At 33.3% G+C, this 25,224-nt stretch overlaps 2 protein-coding genes across 2 annotated transcripts; both read right to left on the minus strand.

Moving 5' to 3' along the window:
• Positions 1–10,600: 10,600 nt before the first annotated feature.
• On the minus strand, positions 10,601–12,272 carry LOC146905163 (heat shock 70 kDa protein 4-like). The gene is made up of 3 exons (XM_085728454.1): positions 12,053–12,272; positions 11,619–11,741; positions 10,601–11,523 (listed from the first exon to the last, which is right to left on the minus strand). Exons 1-3 carry the CDS (start codon positions 12,270–12,272, stop codon positions 10,700–10,702), a joined length of 1,167 nt encoding a protein of 388 aa, XP_085584580.1. The 3' UTR covers positions 10,601–10,699.
• A 5,563-nt stretch (positions 12,273–17,835) lies between these two features.
• On the minus strand, positions 17,836–20,485 carry LOC146905164 (heat shock 70 kDa protein 4-like). Its single transcript, XM_085727390.1, has 2 exons — positions 20,161–20,485; positions 17,836–19,658 (listed from the first exon to the last, which is right to left on the minus strand). Exons 1-2 carry the CDS (start codon positions 20,378–20,380, stop codon positions 17,992–17,994), a joined length of 1,887 nt encoding a protein of 628 aa, XP_085583516.1. The 5' UTR covers positions 20,381–20,485; the 3' UTR covers positions 17,836–17,991.
• Positions 20,486–25,224: the final 4,739 nt, after the last annotated feature.

Here is a 25,224-nt window from a genome sequence, read left to right on the forward strand (position 1 = left end):
AGCTAGGTGACAGACTACTGATTTAAATCCTTTGATTATTGAAAAGTTTGAGGTATACTTCCATGCTATATTTCTTTGATTTTTATTGTATTTCTTTGATTTCGAATCTTCATTATAATGCTCATATTTCTTTGCAATTTATCATAGTATCTGCTAATATATATGATACTACTACATAGTGTAATATTTGACAAGCACCATGTAGTATACGATAATATCAGTTGACCATAACTAACATTCAGATACTAACATAAAGGTGTATATTAACCTTGGAAAGTTGTAGCAATGAGTCGAGTTGAGTTGAACTTGGTTTAGCTCGTCTCGACTCGACTCGACAATGTGCTGCTTAACTTATATTATTCAGGACCTGACCTAATTTTATTGACTTATTTAAGTGTATCTACGGAAATAAGCACTTGTACAGTGCTTGAATTATTTCTAATAAGTTTAATAACACTGAAATGTGGCACTAGATACCGGTTTTCAGGAATGCATTTCATTTGTGTGCTTTCATGTTTGTTACCATTGATTGATACTCAAGCTTATATATTTTTCCATTTGCATTCTTCTTTTTGTCCCAGATTTGAGTGTATGTTACTTGTGGTTATATGGGAATAATGTGTATTGTTTCATCATTTACAGACCAGCAAATTGGTCACAAAAAAGATCACCTTGAATCGGTTCACTAGTTGATGTTCGACTTATCCCACCCTACCGCGCTTTTGGTGAATGTATTTTTAAAGGTATACATTCTTAATTCTCTTTCTAACCGAATCACATTTCGTTTTCATATTGGTACATGATAATTCACACATGAATTTCACTGAAAAGTGAGTACCAGAGAACCGTACAATCACCAACAAACAATGTAAAAATTTAGACTAATTTATCTGGCCCACAATTTTAAGGTACTGCAGTACACTTGGTAGTGGACAGGTGTGTTAGAGGCAGGTGTGTTAGATAAAACACATGTGCTAGCTGCCTATATTACTATAAAACATCACCTGTCATTCTTTGAAATCACTAGGCCTAATGGCCTTATGTCTCTTTGATTTTATATACTTGTTCCTTGTTCCTTCATGGCCAATTATATAAGTGAGTTTCTTTTTATTTTTCATCATTTTCGTTTTTAATGTAATTTGAAATAGTTGTTATGCTTGTATGTTAAAAATTAAGTTAGATTGCACAAGATTAGGCTGTTGGAATTTTTGTATTGGAACTGGATAGTTTGACAGGTTAATAGACAAACAATGAATTACATAATGTCTGGATGTATTGTATTGTATTGTTTGTCAACTGAGATTCTTTTGATTTTAAGTGGATTCTATATGCACTTTAGTATCCTTTGAGTTATTTTAAACTGTTGGCTATGCTGGAAATAGAATGATACTTGATTAATTTTTCATTCCATACGACACAGGAGAATATGCTCGAGGTAGATCTATTGAGTAATTTGGATCGCTTGTCACGAGTCCTCTCAATGTTTGGCGTTTTTTTTGTGGTTGTGGTTGCTTTTCATATATATGTATTGTGCACGAACTTTCCATTTTTATGCAAGTGTACATTAGATGTCATTTAGGATTGATTAATATTTATGACATTTGTAATTAAGTTTATGATCAACAAATTACTAGTGTTTATTTCTATATATCAATGGATTAATGGATTACTAGTGTTTCTAATCAATATCTTATTGTATTGTCTGATCAGCATTTTATTATAATGCTTTTGGCTGTAGATTTCATTTAAATAATTAAAATAAAAATAGGGACTTTTATTAGCGCTTCATGTAAAACGCTAAGAAACATCAGTTAAAAATAGCACAAAAATAAGGTTATATTAGCGCTTTTCTGAAAGCGCTATTGAAAACATTGCTATGTAATAGCGCTTTCCGTAAAACGCTAAGAAACAACAGTTAAAAATAGCACAAAAATGAGGCTTTATTAGCGCTTTTTTGAAAGCGCTATTGAAACGTTGCTATTTAATAGCGCTTAGAAAGCGCTATTATAGGATTCTAACCTTTAATAGCGGGGGCTTTCTTAGCGCTTCACAAGCGCTATTAAACGCTAAAATAAGTGCTATTGAAGGGGGTATTTTGTAGTAGTGGATGGGTCCGAGGAGGCTATGGACCACTACTTTGATGTCACCAGAGGTCGAGCTCAGGATAGAGAGCAGGAGATCCGAGCTGACTTCGCTGCTGGTGGAGCTCAGTCTAGGCAGCACTTTGGGGAGGATACCTATGCAGAGGAGGACCCCAATACTTGGATTCCGGAGGACCAGATGCATGATTGAGTGGGCTACTGATGGCCCATTATTTTGTATTTTTCTGTTTTTGTTTCAGCACAGTCTCCTTTGGTTATGTAACTTTAATTTTATGTTCGAACACTTTTAATTGCTTTTAATTAAGTTTAACTCGGTTTTACTCCCCGTTTATGTAATTATTCCTGCACTTGTTTATTATTGATGAATTTGTTTGTTTAGTTGACTTTTTACAGTTTGATAACAAATAGTTGTTCAAGTGGTATTCCAAAAGTTCAAAAGGAGGAGTGACTTGGTTTTCAAAGGCGAAGTGTACGGCGTTGCTAGGTAGTCAGATACTCCCAGAAATCTCAGCCATAAGGTTCATTGCCATATTTTGTTTTTCAATTTACTTATATTTAGATTAGTTTTCCATGCAACTACATTTCTAGAACTTGCATTGTTTCTCTATTATTGATTGGTCTTTGTCAATTACACACTGAGGCAAAAGTGCTTGGTCCTGTGAGCCTTTTGAAGCCTACCCTGATTTTAATTGTTAAATTTATCCTTTTCTTAGCCAATTTGAGCCGGTAGGATTAGAACTTTTTGTTCGGTGACAAACTACATTACAAGCCTAGAGACTTTTAGGATTTGTCCCTTAATGTATTTTCTGAGTTAAGGCATTGTAGAATGTTGCTAAAGATTAAGTTTGGGGTTGCTATTGGAATTTGCAACCAATTAAGTTTGGGGTGGGGGTACTAGAGAATAAGAGAACAAAAAGAAAAAGAATTGTCATGCAAAATGCAAAAATACATTCAAAAATTGGTGTATGAAAAAAAAAAAAAAAGAAATGAATGATGAAAAAGGGACCAAACTTTGAAACATACGAGTAACTTCAAACTCGATTGTCCCTAAAAGTTATAAATATTCTCTAGTACCTTTGCAACTGTGGTTCTATTAGCTGAATGAATGTGTTGGATTGAATTTTGTGCTTTAACTTTCGTAGGAATGCCTAGCTCAAATTTTGTGTAGCCTACTTATCCAAACGTATCCCACCTTTCACCTAAGCCCCGTTATAACCCTAAAGACCTCAAAAGTGTGTAATGATATTGACTTTGATTGATGTTGAGAAACTTTTCAAGCGTATGGTAATATGTAGACCTGCATGTCGACTGGTAGAACCCTATTTCAAATATTTGCGTGGAGTTGTGAATTGGTGGATGCATACAAGTCAAACTAGCTCATCATTAGCTAGTAAGGTGTTGAACTTTTGGGTACTACTGCTTGAATAGGTAATTGTTATTTCACTGTCAATTGTCAGCTTTGCAAGTAAATTCCTTGAGGACAAGGAATGGTTTAAGTTTGGGGTTGTGATGACATCTTGTCATTACGTAATTTTATATGTATTTTAGCACAAAAATGGAGTTCACAAGGAGACTTATGCAGCAAAAGAGCAGAAAAACTGAAGAAAATACAAAGAAAGAAAACGTGTCACGATTTATCAGAAACGTGACACGATTTAAGAGCTTCAGAAAGGTTTGGTTCGACATTATGAAAACGTGTCACGATTGGTAAAACGTGACACGATTTGGTGAAGCCCTAATTCAGTTTCTTGCTCCAGAAGGTAAAAACGTGTCACGATTCACTTAAAACGTGACACGATTTGGGCGATTTTCTGTGCCTATTTATGCTGAAGTCTATTCCAAAAACAAGGGTTACGAATTATAGAGAGCCAAGTGCGATTTTGCAACTGCAAGGAAGACCAGGAGGACGATTTCTTCATCTTCCAACCACTTTGTGTATGTTTTATTACCTCTAATGATTATGTTATTTGTAAACACTATTATGAGTAGCTAAATCCATTAGAGGTTAGGTCTGAGATGATTCGTTGTAACCCTAATTGAGATATTATGTTGTGAAACTCTATTTATTGTGAATGATATTCTAGTCTTTATTCAATTCAATTGTTCTTAATGCTTTTTATATCCTGATCAAATATAAATATGATTTTGTGAGAATGAATGACTACTGACCATAGCTTTCTACTTAGACCTATTGAATTGTTCTAATAAACATGGTTAGTCTAGGAATGGATAATCGTTTATTAGTGATATTAGGTTAACGTGCTTTAAACCTTCAAAGATTATTAGACCACCTAAGGGATTAGGGGCTGTAGTTTAAGAAGAGGGTCCTAACTCAAGGGATTGATTAGGACTATTTTGTTAACTATCGTGGGATTAGAAGATCATTCATACGAATAGGTGCAACATAACAATTAGGGGAACATAGATGATTCGATAGACCTAAACTCATCTCTCTCTTATTCTTGAAAACCAATTTATTTTTAGCAATTACTTTTATGCAATCAAACCAATCTACTGCCTAGTGGCAAATCAAAATAACCTTTATACATCCTAAAATACAACGTAATTGAATTATTGAGATTAAAAACAGTCCTCGTGGGATCGATATTTTTACTACTTCGATAGTATTTGGTGCACTTGCCAAACGTCTATCAGTACTGACCATTTTTCTTTACTTTTCTTTTTAGGAACTAACCTTTTTAATTTTCTTTTTCGTTTTAGAGGCGTAATTTTTAGGCAATAATTTGTAGTCATATTTTAGGGGGTCGTGTAGTAATAATAACGATCGTTATAATAACTAGAATCATTAGATCGAGTCTAGATTTAACATTAGGAATAGAATTAGCATTATGTAATAATAGTTAGTCACATTAATAAGTAGTCGTATAAGTCCATTTAGGTAGTCGTTATTACGTCAAGTCATATTAAATCCAACCATTAGTAGTTAATTAAGAAAATTTCCCTCTAAAATGAATCGAGGGATACCATGCTCTAATACTTACCCAAGCTGGGATGTACCCAGTCCATATGCTTGGGGATATGAACAGAGCACCCCAACCAGTTCTTATGAACTTTGGATATGATGCATTTCTCGATAGAAAATGCTTTTATGTCATTTATGCACACCACACAGCGAAACATTCGTTCACTTGCAAAAAAGTGCAGAGAAAGCAAACCAGGCAAACCAACAGAAAATCATGCGGTTAGGGACACTGTGTAAAGTAGCTCGAGAGTACTTATCGAAGGCAAAAAAGAAACCTTGTGACACGGGAATGGCAGTGGAGTTAATAAGCAAATGGTGTTGACTCCTCTAGAGGTCAAAAAAAGAGAATAGAGGTGAAGCCTCCCTTGGCAAGAAATGAGAAGGAATCAAAAAATGAAGAACAAAGCACCATCCAATTTGAGGAACCTCTTAGAGATCAGAATCCCGAGATAGGAACAAGTACAAGGGAAACAAGGGTAGAAGATTACATCTTAAAGGAACCACCAAGCTGAACTAGAATGCCTTATCCTCATGTTAGAAAAAACCTCATAGTAAGGAAGAAGAGAAAGAATTTCAGAGAAGCATTGAAGAAAATGGCCATTTACACAAAGTTTATGAAAGAGCTCCTGTCAAAGAAGAAGGGGTTACGAAAGGAAGAATTGATATAACTAACCGAAAGTTGTAATGCAATATTTCACGGACGGTAACCTCAAAAGAAGAAGGACCCATGAAGCTTCAATTGTATTAGGAAGTGGTCCATAAAGAAGGCTCGGTATGGTCTATGTGAAGATAGACCAGTTAAAAAGTCACATTGATTGCTGGAAAACATAGTGGTACAAGAAGAGAAGCTTTCATCAAACTTTGTGACATCAGAGACTCAAAAGAAGATTCACTGGCAACAAGAGTCTTCGTGTTCATTGTGGAGAATGAGACCATATTCCAGAAGATTACAAATAGAAGCAGGGGAACAATTATTTCTCCATGTCAAATTCATGGAATTCCTTCCGAACAAGAGAAAGAGGAAGGTTGATGCGTTCTATCTTTCATACAAGCCACCCTTGCGTCGAAATAATGGACGTTAAACAAAGCTCTGAATGAGAGGCAACCCATTTCGTCAAGCTAAAGATCGAAAACAAGCGTTGAATGGGAGACAACCCATAAGTTTATTTTCTGCAATTTCCCTTTTCAATAAACTAAGATAAGATTTCCTTTCTGAAACGATTCCTTTCTTTTATTGTTGCTAATCCTCATTATTATTTTTAATTTTATTTCTTTGCTTTACATATATAACATCTCCATTTATGCTTAAACTAGGTATGTAACCCGTGCGTTTCACGGGTTTGATTGTGATGTTTCTAATAATTTATTTTATTGAAATAAATAATTTTGGGTTTAAGATACAATTCATTTTACTTATATAAATAAATACTTTTGGGTTTAATATTTAGAATATATTTTTGTTATATATTTTCAAAACTCATGATAAAATATAATTACAGTTAAAGATTTCTATAATGAATTTTTTTGAAACAATATTAATATAATTTTTTTTCTTCTATTTAGAAATTCAGAAGAGTGTGACATTTGATCTCTCTTGATAAGAGATATTGTAAGTTTTATTTTTCTTCAAAAGAACTTGAGACTCATCAATTGTAATAGCTATTATCCCACAAATGAACTTAGTTTCAATGAGCACCTTTCAAAGATAAGAGATATGCTATTTGACATAATCTTCCTAATGAGTTTTCAATGTTATAATGGATTCTTCAATGGTGCTTGATGTTAGTTCTTGAACACACTTTGAGGTAAAAGATGTGTTATATGGTATAATCTTCATCATTTTGATGTAAGAACAGGGAAATAATAAAATATTTTTTAAAAAATAATAAAAAGTCATGCAATAGAAAATAACAAAGAGAAATTTAAAAAGAGATATTGTATATACATTAGTCTTCCTAACTCAAAGAAAGTGAACAATCATATTTTTCTATATCATGGTAAGTATTATCATATGAATTTATATTTTCAAAAAAATATGATATTTTAGAAGTATGAGTATTCGTAGTGATTTATATTACAGACTTATTCAAAAATTTATGACAATCAATAGAGCTACCTTATTGTTCTTGAAATGAATGTTGCCTTACCTATAACACAAAGCTAACAATATGAAGGACTTCATGATTGCTTACCTCTAAATTTAAAAAGAATGTTGTCTTTCCATGTCTATGCTTGGTTACCTTTGGATTTCTACAAAGATACAACAACAACTTAAGATGGGAAGATAGATAGGTGAAAAAAATTGAACACTATATATTAAAGAATCACAATATTCGGTTTTCATATGTGAACTAAGAAGTAGGTGTGTAATTAAAACCAAATATACAAATGAAGGATCTCAATAAAAAAAAGAGTGAAATTTTTATTTTTCAGAACAAAAATGCATTAAAGCGAAAGAAAAAAAATTGTACCATTAATAATTTAGTTATTTGTGACTTACCAATTGCCATTGAACTTTCCTTTAAAAAAAGTTGCCATTGAACTTCCTCCATGCTTGGCTAAAAAAAAAACTGTTTAAAATGATGCACAATTAGATTAATTTGATTTAATGGTTTAGATTTGGTGTAAGTAAGTGTGTGTGTGTGTTTGTTTGTTTGCCTTTATCATTTAAAAGTGTAACAAACTAGATGAATATATTTATACTCTACTTTTTCATTATCTCAATTATACCCTTAAACAATTTTTTTATAATAAAGATTGTTATTGGTGTCATTAAAAAAAAAGACTTAAATGCAATTTTAATCCCCCTATTTTCAAAATTGTTAACTTTTGATACCTCATTTTTCAAACCCAACTTTCTCATCCCCTAGTTAGAAAGTCAACAAAAAAATTTGGTCCCCGTCCTCTTTTGATGATGTGGTAAGCTTATTAATGACGTGGATCCTATATGACATTGTTTATATGACACGTTGAAAATATTCAAATCAAGGACGTTCGATCTTTGCCTGATATAGATAATTCCATTGATTAGACATTTAAAATTCCTTTGTAGAAAGTGAAATTATTTGTTCATTATCTTTATCCTTGAAGTTATACATGTGGTCAAAAGAAGACAGACTGGACTGTCAGACATTGATAGAGACAACTATAGAAAAGGAAAAATCTGATGTGGAGTCCGAGTCCCTCAATATCTTTTGTACTTCAAAGTCTGGAGGTCTTCAGAGTTTGATGAGGATCTTTAGCTTCAGAGTAGCATCATTTCTTCTGATCAAAGATGTTGACTTTTGGAAGATATTTCTTCAGATCTTCTATCATGGTCCTTGAGCTTCTCTAGACCTTGTTAACTTTTAATCTTTGCTCCTGCATACTTGAACATATATTAGCATATCCAATTGTTATTTAATACTTTGTTATCATCAAAACCTTAGAGGAATTATACAAACCAATTTTGTTGCAACTGAAGATGGGATAAAACTGTTCGATTTTGCATACCAACATTGTAACGAGTAAAAATATTGGACTCAATCATGGCTTTCATCATCACATTCAAACCCTCAACAACCAGCAAAAATAGAAAAGGAAAAATGGAAAGAGAGCGAGGTATAGAGAGAGAGGCAGATCATGTAGGCACTGCTTAAGGAAACCACACCAAAATTCTTTTCGCCGGAGGAGAGGTTCACCTGGGGGGAAGGGGTCTAAGCAGGGTTACAAAAACGGGGGGAGGGGCTAGGTTTAGTGGTACAACATTGGTGGAACTGCACCACATCGACGAGTCTAGGGTTTCACGCATAGCTGATCGCGATCTTCATCCTTCAAATACGCGGCAACCACGACAGGATGAAGGGAGGAGTCGCACAATTGTTGGTGCTGCTCATATCCAGCAATCGCGCTTGAAAACGCGGCAACCACGACAGGATGAAGGGAGGAGTCGCACAATTGTTGGTGCTGCTCATATCCAGCAATCGCGCACAAAATATAACAGGAAACAAGAGTATCATATTGTTTGGGTTCAGATTACATAAGGTTCAATACTTTTTACTTCACAAAACTTTCGAGAACAAATTCCACACTAAATACAAATATACACATATATAGTCATTTAGTTTTTAAAAATTTAGAAAAACTTTCCATCATTATATTTATGGGGAACTTTATGGTGAAGTCATAATGCATGTGAATTTCATTTTTTTTGATAGATTCATTTAATTATTTTATTTTTAACTATTATTTAAAAGTAGAACTTTTTTTTTTACATTAAAATAGAATTTAAGATGAAAGAAATTTTGTAAACTTCAAAAATATATTATATTTCGTAAAACATATGTAGATAGAGTCTTAATTTAAAAATAAAAAATTACCCCTTCATTATTCAAGGTTTTGGAATCCGTCCCTGCCCATAGGGGCAAATCCCAAAGGAATCAATTATACAAGTTAAAATGGCTTAAACATTTTTATATTTCTTATCTTTATTTCAGGGTTTTTATTAATCCATTATTAAAAAAATGTGTAGATAGGTCCCATAAAATGTTTAATTGATATCATATTATCCCTTTCCATGCGAATTCATGGTTTTTAAGTATGAGAACCATGCAAATTTGTGTTAGATCCACCCTTTGCACCATTGTTCAACGATTTCAAAATGGAAGCTGACGAGGAACCTCGTGAATCAGATGGGGAAGAAAGTTGGTTGCAATCTCTAATTTTGGATGAAGAATTTGGGGGAAAATGGATTCCAAGGAACCCTAAGTTTGATTTATAGGAGAATTGGTAAAGTAAGATGAAGGAGATGCTAACTTACATGCCACGTATATCGCAGTTAACGTTGTTATCCTTTGATGGATGCCAAAGATTATGCAATTAAACAAATTAAAGGACCTATCTGCATCTTATTTTAAATAAGAGACCAATATAAACCTTGAAATATAGATAAGAGACCAAAAATATGTTTAAACTTAAAACTAATTATAACTAGTCCAAAAATCAGTGGCCAACTAAGAAAATTATGAGCAATGTGAGAGATTATATGCCCATGAAAACATGATTAGTCTCCATAAAAAGTAAAAGCATACTTCCAATGAGGATTTTGATGTAGATTAAAAATACAACAAATCCTATTAATTAATTTTGAGCAGCAATGTTGCGTAGGACATCCTTCTTTCAGCAGATAACCCATAAACCAGCTTGAATTCTAAGGCTAACAACAGGATTGCAAGAGAATTCACATTGTTGCACTATTGTCAGTCAGGACTATTCATTCCAGCAAAGACCAAGTTTACCCTATAAAGCTTGCAATTATTTTAATCCATTTACTGCAATTACTGAAAATTTTCTTGCAGATATATAGTAGTTTTATGAAAACATGATTAGTCTTATCTTTGGTGCATGGCTTATAAAACAAGAATAAAACCAGAACCAGATATTAAAATTAGAAAATCAAGGACATATTAAGGTAAACCATGATGAAATCTGTGAATTATTAGCTATGACACTTATGAACATATAATAAGACATACAATTTCAAAAGGTCAAACAGCAAAACATATTAAAATTAGAAATATTTAAAAGTTTTAAGTACCAATTACCAAATATAGCATACTTATATCAAAATGTGTCATCAGAAAATCAAAACAACCAGATCCAACATTATGCACGAGTAACAAAAAATTATCACTAAGAATCCGAATTCAAAGATGCTCTCAAGCTCCTTCAGAAAGTCCACAAACACAAAGGTATCTTCTTGCTTGCTATCATCAATCAAACTTTTTCCCTTGGTCATTGCAGAGTTGATCTTCTCTTTGTCTACAGGGGTGAGCTTTGAGCTAGCACTATCGTTCTTCATTACTTTTCTTACTTTGTAAAGATAATCATCCAAAGCATTTCTTGCTTCAACTTTCTTTTTGAACTTCATGTCTTGAGCCTTGAAATTCTCAGCTTCCTGGATCATTCTCTCAATTTGTCCCCTTGATAATCTTCCCTTCTCATTAGTTATTGTAATTTCATTTTTATTGCCACTGGTTTCTTCCACTGCACCGACGTTCAAAATTCCATCAGCATCTATTGTAAAGCATACTTTGTGAGGATGGCCTCGAGGTGCGAGAGGAAGTGAAAGAGAAAACAAACCAAGCAAGTTGTTCTCACTAGCTTTTAATCTCTCACCCTCATAAACTTCAATCAAAGCAGTGCTTTGGTCATCTTCACAAGTAACATATCCTCTAGTCCTTTTGACAGGAATGGAAGTGTTCCTTGGAATCACCACATTCATAATATCTCCCTTAACTGAGATACCAAGTGACAATGGTGTAACATCTCCATAAACCAAGATTGGAACACTCTTAACGCTTTCACTATGCAAAGCAGCCTGAATAGCTGCACCGTAAGCAACAGCCTCATCAGGGTTAATGCTGTTGCATAATTCCTTCCCCTGGAAATCACTGCATTCTTAACAGGTGTCTCCAGAAATGCCTCCGCAATCTCTCGCATCTTTGAGAGAATCACAGATGATATTTCTTCAGCAACAAAGTGTTTTTCCTCACCTTTGTAGTTGACAACGATTGTCGGTTTGTCATTAGCACCAGCGGTGACCTTAAATGGCCACAAAAGTCGATCCTTTTGAACAATGGATTCGCTATATTTCCTTCCAATTAACCTCTTTGTATCTGCAAAAAGTAATATGGTGATGTATAATTTGCTGTTCTGATATTCATAAAATAACAATTTCCAACAATTTGAATTTTATTGAATTTTGTTTTTAGTATCTATCCTCAATTTTCAATTCTAACAAATTTCCAAAGCATGTATTTATGTACAAATGCTAAAAAGTGAGTACTCTATAGAAATATGTTTTGTTGGTTACAGTAAAAATGTCTTAAACCCTAACTAAAAGTATGAAATTTATAGGTAATATAAAGATATTTAACCCTAACTAAAAATTAAACAATACAGAAAAAAATAATAATAAAAGAAGTACCAAAGATAGTATTGGATGGATTAGTAGCAGCTTGATTTTTGGCAGCATCGCCAATCAATCTTTGAGAATTAGTGAAAGCAACACAAGAAGGAGTGGTTCTGTTTCCTTGATCATTGTGTATGATTTCCACACGATCGTTTTGTTCATGCCATACTCCAACACATGAGTAAGTCGTTCCAAGGTCAATTCCGACCGCAACTCCCTCGTATTTTCCTTCCATTGAGTTTGCTTCAAGTGAATGAAAATTAGCGAAACCTAGGTCAAACTTTTCTTTAGTAGGGCAGACTAGGTTTTTCTTTTATAAAACGAAAATTGGGCTTTATTTAACTAAAAAAATAAAAGGAAAACTGGGCTTTATTTAACTAAAAAAAGTCATGCTAGTGTTATTATGCAACAAATCTTTTACCTATTTACTCCTCCTTCCCACAATACATGACCTATTTATTTATAAAATAAAAATTGTCCTAAAATTCTTGACATTCTCAAATTTTCAAACAAAATTTTCTAAGCTTACCCCTAATAGATGCTTGTAGACTTTTGTGGTCTCCATGTAAAAAGTGTATGTCATTAATTTTTTATTTTTTTTTAGAAAAGAGGAAACTATAGTTAACATTTGTCTTGTGGTCTCATAATACTAATCCAATGTCTATAGAAATAACCAATAGAATAGGGAAACTTCTACGGTACACCTCACAAATTGAGGTGTATCGGTACTCTTACTTCATAAAATAAAGTAACGATCATTTTATAAAATAATTAGCTATTTGTCAATATTATATTTTAGAAAACATCTTTTCATAAGAAAAAAAAATGTCATTTCATTATTTATAAGAATCATGTTAAATTTTTATCATTTTCTCATAAAAAATAATCAATATTCTTTCTTAAGAGTAATAAAAATTCAAAAAAAGCAATTTTATATTCGTTGATACCTTTAGTAAATGGGATTTAATTATTATAATTGTCAATGATAGAAAATAATTATTTTTCTTCAAAGAAAACTAATTTAATTATCAATTTAATGATTTGGTGTACCGGTGCAGTTAAATTTTTAGGTGTACCATAGAATAGAATAGTCTCTCACATAATTAGGCATGGGAGCATGATTAAATTGGTCAATAGCTATGAATTAAAAAGAGGTTTAAATGTAATTTTAGTCCCCCAAATTTTATGATTGTGCAATTTTGGTCACCCTAGTTTTTTTTTTAACAATTTTAGTCCCCTACATTTACCCCCTTTTTAATTTTAAAGTCCCCACACCCATAGATGGTTAGATTTGTTTGAAGTCAATGATGGTAAGATAGAACCTTTCACACCTGATCACACTTTCTATTATTTTTACACTTTTCTTAATCTTTGTGAAACAGGCAAACAAGTCATATATTGTGAGACGAAGGGAGTAATAAATAGTTTGTTCAGAGTGGTTTTCTGCTTTGAAATTTTATAAAATCAAAATCAGAATTTGTTTTAGTTTTTGTAAAAGTTAAAAAAAAAAATCACTTTAAGTTTTGTGTTATGAAATTTTTAAAAACTAAAATCAATATTAAAAGTAAATATAAAAATAAACATTAATCATAAACATATCTTAATTTAAACAAATCATATAGATTTGCAAAATAATTAAAATATTAAAAATATTTAATGTATTTATTTATCAATTATTATTTATTATTAAAAATATTAAAATTGATCATGATGTACTATCAGGTAATTCTCAACCAAGGAGCGAGGAGGATCATATTTCATGCACTCAGGCTACAGTTGCCAAGGTGCCACAGTATGTCGTTGGTCCAACGACCGGTCTTTTGTTCTGTAACGAGTGACTGGCTGAACAGGAGCATATTGTGCGATCTCATTATGATTTGCGCACAGTCTGGGAAGCTGGTACAATCAATTTGAAGCCGGGAGTGCTTCAGTTATTTGAATGGACGAAGGACTTTAACATTCACACACAATGGCAGACGCGTACACATGTTTGGCATGCCATCAGGGCAAAGGAGTTGCTGTAGGGTTCATAGATTTTAAAGCAACAAAAACCTCTTCTCGGGAGAAAGGCTGGTTCAGAATCCCTCTCATTTGTTCAGTTACTCTACCTTGCACAACATTTACAGCTTCATCAATTCTAGACGGCTCAGAAGAGGTAAATAAATTCTGAAAAAATTCAGTGAAAATTCAAGCAATGTCTTCTTCTTCTGAAAATTTTTCTCCATACTCATCATAAATGACATCCACCCAGTTGCTACTCTTTCTTTGAGAAGCCTTTTGGTGAAAAAATTTGTATTACGATCACCGTGTTGAAGCCACATAGCCCTCGACCGTTGCGCCCACCAAATCTCTTCACTCTCAAACAAATCATCGAGAGTAGTATGAGTATCAATTTATATTTTCAAAAAAATATGATATTTTAGAAGTATGAGTATTCGTAGTGATTGATATTACAGACTTATTAAAAAACTTATGACAATCAATAGAGCTACCTTATTGTTCTTGAAATGAATGTTGCCTTACCTATAACACAAAGCTAACAATATGATGGACTTCATGATTGCTTACCTCGAAATTTAAAAAGAATGTTGTCTTTCCGTGTCTATGCTTGGTTACCTCTGGATTTCTACAAAGATATAACAACTTAAGCTGGCAAGATAGATAGGTGAAAAAAAATTGAACACTATATATTAAAGAATCACAATATTTGGTTTTCATATGTGAACTAAGAAATAGGTGTGTAATTAAAACCTATTATACAAATGAAGGGTCTCAATAAAAAAAAAAAGAGTGAACTTTTTATTTTTCTGAACAAAAAGACATTAAAGTGAAAGAAAAAAAATGTGCCATTAATAATTTAGTTATCTGTGACTTACCAATTGCCATTGAACTTTCCTTTAAAAAAAGTTGCCATTGAACTTCCTTCATGTTTGGCTAAAAAAAAAACTGTTTAAAAGATGCACAATTAGATTAATTTGATTTAATGGTTTAGATTTGGCGTAAGTCTTTTGATTTACACCTGGTGTCAACGGATCCTGCCTCATATATATATATATATATATATATATATATATATATATATATATATATATATATCTGTGTGTGTATATTTGACAAATAAACAGATTTGTTCTTACACTTGATATACAATTAGAGGTGTAAAAAATACAATACAAAACAGACTCTTAAGACTTAGATAGGCAAAGATTTAAGAGACGTTGGATAAGAATGCAGCGCATTAAGAGTCGTTGAAAAGCTTCAAATCAAGGACGTTGGGTCTTTGCCTGATATAGATAATTCCATTGATTAGACATTTAAAATTCGTTTGTAGAAAGTGAAATTATTTGTTCATTATCTTTATCCTTGAAGTTCTTTGTTTGTTTAAACATGTGGTCAAAAGAAGACAGACTGTACTATCAGACATTGATAGAGACAACAATAGAAGAGGAAAAATCTGATGTGGAGTCCGGGTCCCTCAAGATCTTTTGTACTTCAGAGTCTGGAGGTCTTCAGAGTCTGATGAGGATCTTCAGCTTCTGAGTAGCATCATTTCTTCTGATCAAAGATGTTGACTTTTGGAAGATATTTCTTCAGATCTTCTACCATGGTCTTTGAGCTTCTCTAGACCTTGTTAACTTTTAATCTTTGCTCCTTCAACCTTAAGCATATATTAGCATATCTAATTGTTATTTAATAATTTGTTATCATCAAAACCTTAGAGGACTTATACAAACCAATTTTGTTGCAACTGAAGATGGGATAAAACTGTTCGATTTTGCATACGAACATTGTAACGAGTAAAAATATTGGACGCAACCATGGCTTTCATCATCACATTCAAACCCTCAGCAGCCAGCAAAAAAAGAAAAGGAAATATGGAAAGAGAGCGAGGTATAGAGAGAGAGAGAGAGAGAGAGGCAGATCATGTAGGCACTGCTTAAGGAAACCACACCAGAATTCTTTTCGCCGGAGGAGAGGTTCATCCGGGAGGAAGGGGTCCAAGAAGGGTTACAAAAATGGGGGGAGGGGCTAGGTTTAGTGGTACAACATTGGTGGAACTGCACCACATCGACCGGTCTAGGGTTTCACGCATAGCTGATCGCGATCATCACCCTTCAAATACGCGGCAACCACGACAGGATGAAGGGAGGAGTCACACAGTTGTTGGTGCTGCTCATATCCAGCAATCGGGCACGACAAATAACAGGAAACAAGAGTATTGTTTGGGTTCAGATTACATAAGGTTCAATACTTTTTACTTCACAAAACTTTCGAGAACAAATTCCACACTTTATTTTAGTTAGTGTTTTCTTTACTTAAATACAAATATACACATATATAGTCATTTAGTTTTAAAAAATTTAGAAAAAATTTCCATCATTATATTTATGGGGAACTTTATGGTGAAGTCATAATGCATGTGAATTTCATTTTTTTGTTTTGTTTTGATAGATTCATTTAATTATTTTATTTTTAACTATTATTTAAAAGTAGAACTTTTTTTTTTTACATTAAAATAGAATTTAAGATGAAAGAAATTTTGTAAACTTCAAAAAAATATTATATTTCGTAAAACATATGTAGATAGAGTCTTAATTTAAAAATAAAAAATTAGCCCTTCATTATTCAAGGTTTCGGAATCCGTCCCTGCCCGTAAGGGCAAATCCCAAAGGAATCAATTATACAAGTTAAAATGGCTTAAACATTTTTTTATTTCTTATCTTTATTTCAGGATTTTTATTAATCCATTATTAAAAAAATGTGGAGATAGGTCCCATAAAATGTTTAATTGATATCATATTATCCCTTTCCATGCGAATTCATGGTTTTTAAGTATGAGAATCATGCGTCCTCGTGAGGACAGTGCAAAATATATGCAAAGGTCCAGAGTTCAAACCTCGGCCACTACCAAAAAAAAAGTATGAGAACCATGCAAATTTGTGTTAGATCCACCCTTTGCACCATTGTTCAACGATTTCAGAAAGGAAGCTGACGAGGAACCTCGTGAATCAGATGGGGAAGAAAGCTGGTTGCAATCTCTAATTTTGGATGAAGAATTTGGGGGAAAATGGATTCCAAGGAACCCTAATTTTGATTTATAGGAGAATTGGTAAAGTAAGATGAAGGAGATGCTAACTTACATGCCACGTATATCGCAGTTAACGTTGTTATCCTTTGATGGATGCCAAAGATTATGCAGTACCAATTAAACAAATTAAAGAACCTATCTGCATCTTGTTTTAAATAAGAGACCAATATAAACCTTGAAATAAAGGTAAGAGACCAAAAATATGTTTAAACTTAAAACTAATTATAACTAGACCAAAAATTAGTGGCCAACTAAGAAAATTAGGAGCAATATGAAAGATTATGTGCCCATGAAAACATGATTGGTCTCCATAAAAAGTAAAAGCATTCTTCCAATGAGGATTTTGATGTAGATTAAAAATACATCAAATCCTATTAATTAAATTTGAGCAGCAATGTTGCGTAGGACATCCTTCTAAGGCTAACAACAGGATTGCAAGAGAATTCACATTGTTGCACTATTGTCGGTCAGGATTATTCATTCCAGCAAAGACCAAGTTTACCTTATAAAGCTTGCAATTATTTTAATCCATTTACTGCAATTACTTGGTATGTAACATCTTTTCTTGCAGATATATAGTAGTTTTATGAAAACATTATTAGTCTTATCTTTGGTGCATGGCTTATAAAACAAGAATATAAAACCAGAACCACATATTAAAATTAGAAAATCAAGGAAATACTAAGGTAAATCCATGATGAAGGTAAATAAAAGGTCAAACAGCAACACATATTAAAATTAGAAATATTTAAAAGATTTAAGTACCAAATATAGCATAATATATCAAAATGTGTCATCAGAAAATCAAAACAACCAGATCCAACAATATGCACGAGGAAGCAAATCAAATAACAAAAAATTATCGCTAAGAATCCGAATCACTTTTCTCATCAGAGTCACCTCTGTTGATCTTGTTCATAGCAGATTCAAAGATGCTCTCAAGCTCCTTCAGAAAGTCCACAAACACAAAGGTATCTTCTTGCTTGCTATCATCAATCAAACTTTTTCCCTTGGTTATTGCAGAGTTGATCTTCTCTTTGTCTACAGGGGTGAGCTTTGAGCTAGTACTATCGTTCTTCATTACTTTTCTTACTTTGTAAAGATAATCATCCAAAGCATTTCTTGCTTCAACTTTCTTTTTGAACTTCATGTCTTGAGCCTTGAAATTCTCAGCTTCCTGGATCATTCTCTCAATTTGTCCCCTTGATAATCTTCCCTTCTCATTAGTTATTGTAATTTCATTTTTATTGCCACTGGTTTCTTCCACTGCAGCGACGTTCAAAATTCCATCAGCATCTATTGTAAAGCATACTTTGTGAGGATGGCCTCGAGGTGCGAGAGGAAGTGAAAGAGAAAACAAACCAAGCAAGTTGTTCTCACTAGCTTTTAATCTCTCACCCTCATAAACTTCAATCAAAGCAGTGCTTTGGTCATCTTCACAAGTAACATATCCTCTAGTCCTTTTGACAGGAATGGAAGTGTTCCTTGGAATCACCACATTCATAATATCTCCCTTAACTGAGATACCAAGTGACAATGGTGTAACATCTCGCAAAACCAAGATTGGAACACTCTTAACGCTTTCACTATGCAAAGCAGCCTGAATAGCTGCACCGTAAGCAACAGCCTCATCAGGGTTAATGCTGTTGCATAATTCCTTCCCCTGGAAAAACTCTTGTAATAGCTGCCTCACTTTAGGAATCCTAGAAGAACCACCAACAAGGACAACATCATTTACACTACCCCTGTCCATCTTAGCATCAGCAAGACAACTATTAACAGTATCCATACACTTTTCAAAGAAGTCCGTATTCATTTCCTCAAACATGGCCCGGGTTATTGATGAACTGAAATCAATTCCCTTATATATAGCATCTAGCTCAATTGTGGCCTCAGTATCATATGAAAGTGTCCTTTTTGCCCTCTCACAAGCAGTTCTTAACCTCCTCATGGCTTTTGGGTTCCCACTTATATCCTCTTTGTTCTTCTTCTTGAACTTCTTCACAAAGTGAGTCAACATTCTGTTATCAAAATCTTCACCTCCTAGGTGAGTGTCTCCAGCAGTGGCCTTGACTTCATAGTTGTTATCCTTAACTGTGAGAATAGACACATCAAAAGTTCCACCGCCAAGGTCAAAGATAAAAATATTTCTCTTATCAACACAATTAGCTCTTTTTTGAAGGCCATATGCAAGAGCTGCCGCAGTTGGTTCATTGATTATCCGCATTACATTGAGACCAGCAATTTCACCTGCATCTTTAGTGGCTCTTCGTTGTGAATCATTAAAATAAGCAGGTACAGTTATCACTGCATTCTTAACAGGTGACTCCAAAAATGCTTCTGCAATCTCTCGCATCTTTGAGAGAATCACAGATGATATTTCTTCAGCTACAAAGCGTTTTTCCTTACCTTTGTACTTCACAATTATTGTTGGTTTGTCGTTAGTACCGGAGATGACCTTAAAGGGCCACAAAAGTCGATCCATCTGAACGATGGAATCACTATACTTCCTTCCAATTAACCTTTTTGCATCTGCAAAAATTAAAATAGTGATGTATCATTTGTTGTTCAGATGTTCAAAATAAAAATAACAACTATAATAAGAAGTAAAATAGCTAAATATGTTTTTGGACTCTAATCATTTTGAATTTTAGTGAATTTTGTTTTGGACCTTAATAAGATGATATGCTTCCAGGCCTGTAATAGTAGCTGTACTCTTTTATTTTATTGAATTTTGTTTAGTAGTTAGTACAAAGATATTTAACCCTAACCAATACTTTGATAAATTTATAGGAAATAAAAAAAAAATTAAACAATGCTGGACAAAAAAAATAAAATAAAAAATTACCAAAGATACAAAAAAAATAAAATAAAAAATTACCAAAGATACTAAAAAAAAAATAAAAAAAAATACCAATGCTGGAAACATATATTTTGTTGGTTACAGTACAAAGTTATTAAACCCTAACTAAAGATATACAACCTTAACTAAAATTTAAACAATACAGGAAAGAGAATAAAATAAAAGAATTACCAAAGATAGTATTGGATGGATTAGAATCAGCTTGATTTTTGGCAGCATCACCGATCAATCTTTGAGAACTAGTAAAAGCAACACAAGAGGGAGTGGTTCTGTTTCCTTGATCATTGTGTATGATTTCCACTCTATCGTTTTGTTCATCCCATACTCCAACGCATGAGTAAGTCGTTCCAAGGTCAATTCCGATCGCAACTCCCTCATATTTTTCTGCCATTATGCTTGCTTCAAGTCAAAGAAACAGTGAATTCAAACTTGGAAAAGGAATACAGCTCAGTGTACTGTCCGTTCACGTTAGATGCGTATGGAAATTGGGTAAAACTGGAGTCGAAATTGTGAACTGTAACTAGGGTGGGAATCGTTATCTAGGTGGAAATAGGGCAACTAGGCCAAACTAGTCAGACTTAGACCTAGCTAGGTCAAACTCTCTCTTTATATAGAAGTATGGGCTTTTTTTTTAGTCTATTTAATTAAAAAAAGTTAGGTTTATGTCATACAATTTTTTTTTTGAGAATTTCTTTTTTGACCCCACCAGCTTTTCACACCTCCTTCTAATTTCCGATTTTACTCTTGTTCATATTATGTAATCTGAACCACTTACTATATTTCGGAATATATAATCCGAATACACAAAAAAAAAAAAAAACAGAAAACACCTACAAATTTATCTACTTCCTCCAATTCTTGACCAAACATGGTTCAATAAATATAATATGAAATCTCATAATAGTTGTTCGGATAATATAAACTGAAAGGTGTCAAACCCTCTCATCAGCCTAATTTCAAAGACCAATTGCAGTTCATAAGTTGAAACAGTTCGAATTATATATACTGAACTCGTAGAATACAAGTTTAGATAATATAATTTGAATTATGTCAACATAGATATAGATCTTGTATTCATAAGCTAACACAAATATAATGGAATCAATATCCTGAAGTTACAACACAAGATCCAAACACAAATTAAAAATACAAATTAGGGAAAAATTCAAAAACTGCTAGAACGAGGGAGGATTTCGGGTTTTTCTTATATGTAGGTATGACACATATTATATAATGGGTTAATTAAGTTTTTAGTCCCTATAAATATTCACAGTTTTGTTTTTAGTCCCTACAAAATAAAATCACACTTTTTAGTCCTTGTGACATTTTTCTTAAGTATTTTAAGGACCAAAAATCTTGATGGAAATTTTTGACAGGGACTAAAATGCTGATGAAAATTTTTATAGGGACTAAAAATGATGACGGAAAATTTTATAGGGACTAAAAAGTGCGATTTTATTTTGTAGGGACTAAAAACAAAACTGTGAATATTTATAGGGACTAAAAACTTAATTAACCCTTATATAATCTGGACCGTGTTATTAAGGTTCGGATTATATTTTTCGAACGGTAGGTTGGGAAATGAAGTTCTTAAATTTTTTTACAGCTAGAAGACTTGCTTACTTAAGCCCGTTCGTGTTTTTTTTTTTTTTTTTTATTTCCTAAAACCAAATTCAATTTCAAACATAATATAAAAATAAATAACATATTATATATCTTTAACATATCTTAATCCAAATGATTTATTTCATTAGGTTTGAAAAATACTTAAAAATACTTATTTAGTAGGTAATTTTAATAATAATGGTAAAGAGTGGTGGTTGTCGGTGGACGCATGATAGAGTGGTCATTTTCGATGGTCGAAGTAGTGGCTAAAATGGTTGTCAGTGGTTTGAACAATGGTGGTTAGAATGGCGGCTTTTGGTGGTCAAAATAGTGGAAAAAAAGATAATCCATAGTGGTTAGACTGGTAATCAAAGGTGGATGAATTGGTGATCGACGTTGATCAGCGCAGTGAATGAAGTGGTGGTTAATGGGAGGCGAAGTGTTGGTTGGCGATGGTCAAGTGGTAGTCGGCGGTGAGCAGATTGGTGACCAAATGTGGATGTAGTAGTGGTTGTTGATGGTGGTTGGCAGTGGTCGAAGTGATGAACATTGGTGGTCATAGTGGTAATCGGTGTGCGGCATTGATTCTTCTGATTTATTGTTTCCCCAATTGATTCTTCTATTTGATTGTTTCCCTCCATATAGATTCTTTTGATTGATTGTTTCTCCTATTGATTATTCTGATCGATTGCTTCTCTCCATATTGATTCTTTTGTTTCATTGTTTCTCCTACTATTGATTTTGCTAATTAATTGCTTCTCTATTGATTCTTCTAATTGATTGCTTCTCTCCCTTTTGATTATTCTGTTTGATTGCTCCTCTATATGTTGATTAATATTTGTTTATTTGGTCTTCTCCCTATTGATCTTTTTCATTTGACTGTTTCTCTCTATTGGTTTGGTTTTTCTCTTTAACGGTTGATCTATTTTGGTGGGTCTTCTCTTTCTTGGTTACAATATTAGTTGTTTTGGATTTTATTTTATGTATTATCGAATAGAGTAGTGATATTTGAACAACCATTTTTGACAACTATCATGACAACTTTTTCCTCTCTTTCTATTGGTCAAAAACAATGGAGAAAGAAAAAGGAAGAGAGAGAATAAAAATATAATGTGAGTATGAAAGAGAGAGTTGTCAAAAAGTTGTCACAAAATGGTTGTGCAAATATTATTTCTCTATTGAATATGATTCAATTTCTTATATGAGAAACTCTTAATGTTGTATGTTATTGCATTCTAAGTTTGAGGAGAGATGTAAGATAATATATGATGAACCTTTGGTTGTAATTCGGCTAAGGGTAATATAGTCTTTCCCAGTATATCTAGTATTTATACTCTATTGTAACTCTTTCTCTATTCTCTATTGAACTATTGTAATTCTAATGAAAACCCTAGCCGCTTTCTCTTTTGTTAACAGGAACTACCTTCTAATTGGAGGTATTTTCAAGAACAAGGAAGAGGATTGTATGGGATGATTTGCTCAAAACATGGGAAGTGCATCATCTTTAATTACATTACTGTCAGGAGCTATGAAAACCATGAATTAGCTAAGATTAAGAATTGTAATAACCTTTGGCTATTAGCATATTCTATGTTTGTACTTTTAGTTTTCAAGTCTTTCACTTTGATACCTTGAACTATTAGAAATATGTGGGACAATAGTATATAATTAAAAAAAGGTATAAAGTTTTTGGTTACATATATATATAAGGAAGAATGTAGGAATTGCCTTAGTATTCCTTAGTATTTTCAGTTACTATATTATGAAGTTTTTTATGAGACATTAGTGAGTTTTCAGTTATGTTTTGTTTTAAAAACAATAATTTTAGGGAGTTTCTTTTTGTTTTAAATTATGTTTCAGCTCTATTTATAAGGCACTAAAGTATTTTGTAATGGTGTGCTTGATGTTATAAACATATTTCTGTCTTCCAATATATCATTTCCATAATATTTTTTCTCTCATACCCCTTCTAAAACCAACAAATTGGTATCAGAGCTTATTTTCTTAAGGGATCTGTGAATTAAGTACATAGAAAAATCACCCTAAAAAGTGCAAACAGAAAGAAACTTCTCCCTTGCTCCACCCATTTTTTATGGTGAAAACTATCATGCTTGGGCTATTAAGATGTCAACATATCTTGAAGCCTTAGACCTTTGGGAAGTTGTAGAAGAATATGAAGTGGAGCCATTTCCGGAAAATCCAACGGTGGCTCAAGTAAAGATTCACAAAGGAAAGAAGACAAGGAAGGCCAAAGCTAAAGCATGTCTATTTCACGCGGTGTCAAGCACAATATATATAAGAATCATGAACTTGAAATCGGCAAAAGACATTTGGGATTAAATCAAAAAAGAATATGAGGGAAACGAAAGAACCAAAAACATGCAGATACTCAACCTGATTCGGGAGTTCGAGATGCTAAAATTGAAGGAGGCAGAAACCATAAAAGAGTACGCAGATAAGTTGTTGGGAATTGTTAACAAGGTGAGATTACTTATTAATGCTATTCCTGATGAAAGAATTGTGCAAAAAAATTTGGTTTCTGTGCCTAGAGATATGAATAAAAAATTTCTTCATTAGAAGAAACAAAAGATTTGTCGAGCATGTCCTTGGTAGAATTGGTGAATGCATTGCATGTAACACCCACAATAGACGTATCTAGAAAGTCTAGCATGTGCGTTAGTTTAGTACTGGATACATTAAAAATTTACAACATAAAAACTTCGTATGAATATATTATACAACAAAACGCGTTCGTACATTATCAATACAATTCATCTTTACTATAGTATCACAAATACGTCCTTGAAAATCCATAATCATCACGCTGCGAGTACGAACGAGTTTTTGCTGAAATATCCATCCGGCTACTACCTTGATGTCCAACCTGTTAATCTGCAACAAATAAGGATTGAGATGAGACATAATGTCTCAGTGAGTTCCCCTAAATCCTAGGCTATAGGTAACCTCAGGGGAACCTACGGTCACCACGTGTCTACATTACAACCTGACGGTTGATTATACGTGTGTGGTCATGCTTTCCTAGACGGTAGTGCATGCTAGACCCGTCATAGGTTCATCTTACTTGTTATAGGCTTCACTTCTATACGTGTCATGGCGGTCGAGGGGGAACCTAAAACCGCATTGCCAAGAATACGCTCTACGTATCAAGGTCTAAACATATCATAATCATGACATGATGCTATACCGGACGATTAGGGGAAACCTAAGAACGTCATCGGTGTCATGTTCTTTACTTGTTCTATGTATAACTTGTACTTGTCATATAGCATCTAGTGCTCTTGTTCCTAACTTAGCCATACTTGGAATCATTCTACATGTCATAACATAATCATAATCATATCATGCATAAATGTATCTAAGTTCATTTATTATGTTAGCGTTGAACATACAAACATTATCTTGATTCATTTTACGGATAGCCCCGGGGTGGAGTAAACCCGAGTACAATCCCATACATACCGAAAATACCTAGCTAAGGTAATCGGACTCCCTCAGTGATGTGCGGGCCCCTCTCGAAAGAAGCTTATCCCGTTCTCACGTTACTTACGTCTTACTTACTCATTTACCACGAATCCTTAAGCGATCCTAAGTGTGATAAACTACACATAC

This window comes from Medicago sativa, chromosome 7 (genome assembly GCF_051527215.1).
Source record: "Medicago sativa cultivar Bolivia chromosome 7, Bolivia_mono, whole genome shotgun sequence".
Lineage (NCBI taxonomy): Eukaryota > Viridiplantae > Streptophyta > Magnoliopsida > Fabales > Fabaceae > Medicago > Medicago sativa.

Bases quoted from the DNA above. Each gene is read 5' to 3' on its own strand.
- LOC146905163 (XM_085728454.1), bottom strand. From the start codon at position 12,272: ATGGAAGGAAAATACGAGGGAGTTGCGGTCGGAATTGACCTTGGAACG. The intron at 11,742-12,052 runs GTACTTCTTTTA...TACTTTTTGCAG, and splicing joins TCCATCCAATACTATCTTTG to ATACAAAGAGGTTAATTGGA. The intron at 11,524-11,618 runs GTGAGGAAAAAC...ACACCTGTTAAG, and splicing joins AATCGTTGTCAACTACAAAG to AATGCAGTGATTTCCAGGGG.
- LOC146905164 (XM_085727390.1), bottom strand. From the start codon at position 20,380: ATGGCAGAAAAATATGAGGGAGTTGCGATCGGAATTGACCTTGGAACG. The intron at 19,659-20,160 runs GTAATTCTTTTA...TAATTTTTGCAG, and splicing joins TCCATCCAATACTATCTTTG to ATGCAAAAAGGTTAATTGGA.